The 6,000-nt window shown below is 63.3% G+C and overlaps 1 protein-coding gene across 2 annotated transcripts in view; it reads left to right on the top strand.

The window, feature by feature from the left end:
* The first annotated feature begins 4,238 nt into the window (after positions 1–4,238).
* TAF4 (TATA-box binding protein associated factor 4) overlaps positions 4,239–6,000 on the top strand; it is a 90,610-nt gene continuing 88,848 nt past the window's right edge. The window contains exons 1-2 of one of the 2 annotated variants that reach the window (XM_055372829.1): positions 4,239–4,572; positions 4,648–5,649. In XM_055372829.1, the coding sequence (XP_055228804.1) occupies positions 4,296–4,572; positions 4,648–5,649 (1,279 nt within the window). In that variant the 5' untranslated portion in view covers positions 4,239–4,295. Of the gene's footprint in view, positions 5,650–6,000 lie in introns of both variants that reach the window. The other variant, XM_004062479.4, reaches the window with a different exon arrangement.

Here is a 6,000-nt window from a genome sequence, read left to right as displayed (position 1 = left end):
AGCCAAGAGGCTGTTGTAAATGAGTCACTCAAGAGTTTGCAGACAGCCCCGCTTGGGAGATCTGGGTCAATTTCAGGGAGGAAGCAGGCCTGACTCTTGACTATAATTTAGTGAGCAGGCATCTAATCCGTGGCGCCTGGTGTGTGGATGCACGGGCTGGTCAGCTGCGCAGTGCCAGCTCTGCCAGCTTTGGGGTCCGAGTCCAAGGTTTCTGCCCCTTCCAAGAATGAAACGGGCTGCTGACTTAACTTCAAGCTCCAGTCCCTCCTCATCTGTACAACAGGCTCCACCTGGCCCTTGATCACGTGTCAGGCCTGATTAATGCTAGTGCCTGGCCAAGCCCTGACCCTGGCGAGAGAGTCCTGGCCGAGCAGATCTGAGAATCCTCATTTTCTTGGGAAAGCAGGGCAGGGGTTGGAGGTGTCTTGGCCAGTGGACTTCTCTACTCCAGAACTCTCAAGTCATAGGCTACTGTCTCAGGCTCCAGCCTCCCCAGACTTGTGTCCCGGGATGAAGGGGCCAGGCTAAGTGCCTCTCTTATCAAAGGTCTCCCCGTAAGTGAACAGTAAGTAGCCATCCTGTATACTAGCTTGAATAGTGTCCCCTCAAACCATATCCACCAGAACATGAGGATGTGACCTTATCTGGAAGCAGGGGCTTTGCAGACATAATTGGTAAAGGATCTCATGATGAAATCGTTTTGGATTTAGGGAGGTCTTGAATCCAACGACTGGTATCCTTATAAAAGGAGAGGACACAGACACAGGGAGAAGGTCAGGAGAAGACAGAGACTGGAGTGATGTGGCCACAAGCCCAGGAATGCTTGGAGCCAACGGAAGCTGGAGGAGGCAGGAAGGATCCTCCCCTAGAGCCTCTGGAGGGAGTGCAGCCCTGCCCACACCCTGGTTCTGGCTTCTAGAGCTGTGAGAATCCACCTGTTGTTGAAGTTGCATACGTTTGTGATCATTCGTTAAGGCAGCCTTGAGAAATGCATCCCTCTGCATTTACAGAGCAATTAGGTGGCCACAAGTTTCTCCCTGGGATGTGGATTCATTTTTGACCACAGACATCCCCCTGAGTCTGCAAGACTGAGGAACGCTGCCAGCGGGGCTGGTGAAGACACCCCAGAAACATTCAGCTGCTATCTAGCTGCACGCCTTTTTCTTTGCGGAGTGGGTGGGGGAAGAGGTCTCATTCTGTCGCCTAGCCTGGAGCGCAGTGGCACAATCATAGCAGCACGATCACAGCTCACTTGTAGCCTTGAACTCCAGGGCCCAAGTGATCCTTCTGCTCCAATCTCCCAAATAGCTGAGACCACAGGTGCACAACACCACGCTTGGCTAATTAAAAAAACCTGTTTTTAGTAGAGACAGTGTCTTGCTTTGTTGCCCAGGCTGGTCTTGAACTCCTGGGCTCAGGCCATCCTCCTGCCTCAGCCTCCTAAAACCCTGCAGTTATAGGCGTGAGCTGGCGCTGGCTTTTTTTAAAAAAATTGTTTTATGATGAGGGCTGTCAGGCAGACAATAAAAGCACAGGTCACCTAACAAACACCACAGACCTTTCACACAGCCTGCAGCTTGGAAATCACTGATTCCCTTTATTCTTAGATTTGTTTTATCCTTAATGTGTCTTAAACTTATTTCAAAACTTGTTTTTATTATTTTTTATATTTAAGTGAGCGTGTCTGATGCTCTGTTTTATTTAAAAATACAAGACCCTGCTTAGTAAACTTGGAAGGCCCACTGAGCTGCCAGCCGCCGAGGCCACCTCTTTGCCCACAGCCTGGCAGCAAACATTTTTCCGGGTTGAAACAGCGCTTATGATTAACATTTGTTACAATTCCCCCTTTTCTCTTTTTATGCTGGGTGAGATTTTTCTTTCAAACTACACAAGTCCTAACTGCTTGTGGCAACAACTAAAATCACAGAGATACTAAAATTTGGCCCGAGGCCCCCAGGGTGACTCCCCACCACATGAACATTAGGAGGGGAAGTCACGTGGTGTCCTCACCCGCCTCCACCCCCCCGCCGGGAGGCAGTGCTCCTGCAAACCCCAGACATAGAAGAGCTGCCTGGCCGTCTGCGGCTCCCACTTTCCCCAGGGCCTTCTGGTGCACAGCACCCTCCTTGCAAGGGAAGCTGGGATAGGTGGGCACAGACCCTTAACTTCTCGCAGTTCCTGCAGCTGCCAGGCTGGACGGTTCCCCAGAAGATCCTGCGAACACGTTGGAATGAAGGACTCCTGGCGGGGCCTTGGAGAAGAGGAGTCACCACTGTGCGTAGATGGCAGGAGACTCATTACAGATCTCAGTGGAGTAGCAGCGGACTTGAAGAGTGGAGGCCTGAGCGTGGGAACCTTCAGTTACCCCAGCCTTTGGGACCCAGGGGCCTTGGAACCTGGTCTGTTTCATGCGAGTCCTGCGTTCTGCTTCTGCCCCGACTCCAATCTGAGGGGTCTGTGGGTATGGGCTGTGCTGTGAGCCTGGTGCGCCCCACCTTGCAAGTTGTGCATGGGGCCGGTTAGCCTGCCTGTGCTTTGACCTACTTTAAAAATGTTCTAATTAGTTGTCAACACTCAAAAATTAAAAATCCCGAGATTTAATCATCACTTTATATTTCTGTTCTTTCTGGAAAACTCAGACTGTCCCCCTACTGAGCTCAAGGTGCTCCGTAGGCGTACCCACAGGGGCCCTCCCCGCCATACTCAGCTTGCTTCATTCATTTCCTTTCCTGCCTTCTGGGAGCCAAAGTTCAGGTACAAAATTCCAGCTGTACGTTTGCAGTGACCTCCCCCAAACACTGTTCCCCTATAGGGGAGGCACTTCTCCTAGGCTCCGTCCTCAATGCTCATTGGCTGCTGCTGCTGTCGAGAAACAAGCCTGGGGTGAAGTCCCGTATTCCAGTTATCAGTAAGTCCACTCCTTTGCAAGGCTACAATTCGAACAGGCACAAGGGTCCAGTTCGGGTCTGCTTTCGAGACTAGCAGTCTCCTTTGTTAAAGCAATTAAAAAAATCATTTTCTATGTCAGCAACGTCATTGATCGTCCCGAGGTCTCTGCTTATTGCGGCGCTGTCTTCAGCTGCGAAGACTGACCCTGTGGCCTCTTGTCCCCAGTGAGGTCCGAGGCAAGGAAGCGTCTCTCTGAAACCTATTCTGGGCTCTTAGGAAGAAATGAGAGAAAGGAAAACCACTAGAAATGTCCAATAACACCATCTTTTGGTTGGAAAATAAAACACGCAGAAAGAGGGGACTGGAACTTTTACTGAAGTATTTCTAGAGAGAAGGTGCTTGGGAACACTTTAGGTAACTTACTCCCCTCCCCCAGCAGAAAGTAAAAAGAAAGCTACTTCCAGACGTGCCGGCTTCAGGCTCGGGAACTTCGTTTGGCGCCTGGCAAGCACCGTGCTCTTACCTACGGGCTTATAAGACACTCCTGTCTCCAAGACAGCTGGGTGCGGGGACAGTCACCCCGGGGCGGCTTGGTTTATTGATTAAAAATGGAGGGAAGGGCCAGGGGTGGCGACGATTGGAGGGCGACAAGAGCCGTGCGCGCAGGACCCCTCCCCACCGCCCGGGACCGGCTGAGCCAGAGGCTGACCCAGCTTCCCCGCGGCGGCTTGGAGGGGCCGGGCGCCGGTCCCCGTCCTCAGGGCGCGCTGTGAGAGTCCCGTCCCCTTTCCCGCCCGCCTCCCAGGCCCATCCACTCCAGGGCCTGCGCGCCGCCCGGCCGGCGCCCCGGCATCCCCGCGCGCTGTTCCCCGGGCCTCGGACGGGCCCTGCGCCGCCGCTGCCACCGCGCACGGCGGCCCGCCCGGCGCTCCCGTCAGCGCCGCCGCAGCCATTTTGGAGCGAGCCGAGACAAAGAGCGAGGCCCCGTCGCCGCCCCGCGCCCGCCTCGACCCGGCCCAGCGCACCGTCCCCGCATCCCGCGCCCCGCCCGGCGGCCCCCGCCCCGGCCGCCACCGCCCCGGCGCCGGCGCCCCTGAGCTCCAGCCCCCGCGCTTCCCGCCGCTGCTGCCGCACCCCGGCCGACCGCCCGCGCCCCGGCCTCTAGCGCTCGCAGCCATTGGCCGCGCCTTTTAAGCGCGCGCCGCAGCCAATCGCCGGGCGCCCGCGGTCTCCGCGCCTGCGCAGGGCCGCCACCCCCGCTCCCCCGCCCCCCGGCCGCGCGCCCCCGCCCCCCGCCGGCCGCGCGCCGCCCCCCGCCCGCCCAGCGCCCGCCCCACTCGGAACCTCCTCCTCGCCCAGGCGCGCTCGGCCCGAGCGGCGGCGGCGGCGGCGGCCGAGGAAAAAAGATGGCGGCGGGCTCGGATCTGCTGGACGAGGTCTTCTTCAACAGCGAGGTGGACGAGAAAGTGGTGAGCGACCTGGTGGGCTCGCTCGAGTCGCAGCTGGCGGCCAGCGCGGCCCACCACCACCACCTCGCGCCGCGCACGCCCGAGGTGCGGGCCGCGGCCGCCGGCGCGCTCGGGAACCATGTTGTGAGCGGCAGCCCGGCCGGAGCCGCGGGCGCAGGGCCGGCCGCCCCCGCCGAGGGCGCGCCCGGAGCGGCGCCGGAGCCGCCCCCCGCAGGTAGAGCGCGGCCGGGGGGCGGGGGGCCGCGGCGCCCGGGCCCCCCCTCACCGCGCCGCCCCCTTGTCCCCGCAGGGCCCGCGCCGCCCGCCGCGAAGCTGAGGCCGCCGCCCGAGGGCAGCGCGGGGGCCTGCGCCCCGGTGCCCGCCGCCGCCGCCGTCGCCGCGGGGCCCGAGCCCGCCCCCGCCGGCCCCACCAAGCCCGCCGGCCCCGCCGCGCTGGCCGCCCGCGCCGGCCCCGGCCCCGGGCCCGGCCCCGGCCCCGGCCCCGGCCCTGGCAAGCCCGCCGGCCCCGGCGCCGCGCAAACTTTGAATGGGAGCGCCGCGCTGCTGAACTCGCACCACGCCGCCGCACCTGCTGTCAGCCTGGTCAACAACGGGCCCGCCGCGCTGCTGCCGCTGCCCAAGCCCGCCGCCCCCGGCACTGTCATCCAGACGCCCCCCTTCGTGGGCGCCGCCGCGCCCCCCGCGCCCGCCGCGCCCTCGCCCCCCGCCGCCCCCGCGCCCGCCGCCCCCGCCGCCGCCCCGCCCCCGCCACCCCCCGCGCCCGCCACCCTGGCCCGGCCGCCCGGCCACCCCGCCGGACCCCCGACCGCCGCGCCCGCCGTGCCGCCCCCCGCCGCCGCCCAGAACGGGGGCAGCGCCGGGGCAGCCCCCGCCCCCGCCCCGGCCGCCGGGGGCCCCGCGGGGGTCAGCGGCCAGCCCGGGCCCGGCGCGGCGGCTGCGGCGCCGGCGCCGGGGGTCAAGGCCGAGTCTCCCAAGACGGTGGTGCAGGCGGCGCCCCCGGCGGCGCAGACCCTAGCGGCCAGCGGCCCGGCCAGCACGGCGGCCAGCATGGTCATCGGGCCAACTATGCAAGGGGCGCTCCCCAGCCCGGCCGCCGTCCCGCCCCCCGCCCCCGGGACCCCCACCGGGCTGCCCAAAGGCGCGGCCGGCGCAGTGACCCAGAGCCTGCCCCGAACGCCCACGGCCACCACCAGCGGGATTCGGGCCACCCTGACGCCCACCGTGCTGGCCCCCCGCTTGCCGCAGCCGCCTCAGAACCCGACCAACATCCAGAACTTCCAGCTGCCCCCAGGTGAGTGGCCGCACGGGGCGGGAGGGAAGGGCGGCTCCCAGCAGCGCCAGCTGCCAGTTCCAGGAAGTTCTCCGCTGGTGGAATGCTAAGGTCATCTGTCCCGTAGGCCCGTGGCTGGAGCAGGCCGAGGGGCAGTCTCTACCCAGGTGCGGGGCCAGCCCGAGTGGCTGTCTGCGAGTGAGCCAGAGGGAGTCGGCATAGCCTGCGTCCCTGTCGCTGTCCCTGACGTCCGCGCTGGCTGCCTGTGCCTGGGGCTGGTCTGTTTCGGAGTGGCTCAGCCAGGACTCTTAGTGGAGTGGTCCTTACCTGCTCCCGCCCTGTGCGTCCCTGCCCGGGTTGGAAGGCTCAGGG

Source organism: Gorilla gorilla, chromosome 21 (genome assembly GCF_029281585.2).
Source record: "Gorilla gorilla gorilla isolate KB3781 chromosome 21, NHGRI_mGorGor1-v2.1_pri, whole genome shotgun sequence".
Classification (NCBI taxonomy): domain Eukaryota; kingdom Metazoa; phylum Chordata; class Mammalia; order Primates; family Hominidae; genus Gorilla; species Gorilla gorilla.
This window is presented reverse-complemented; position numbering and strand designations above follow the sequence as displayed.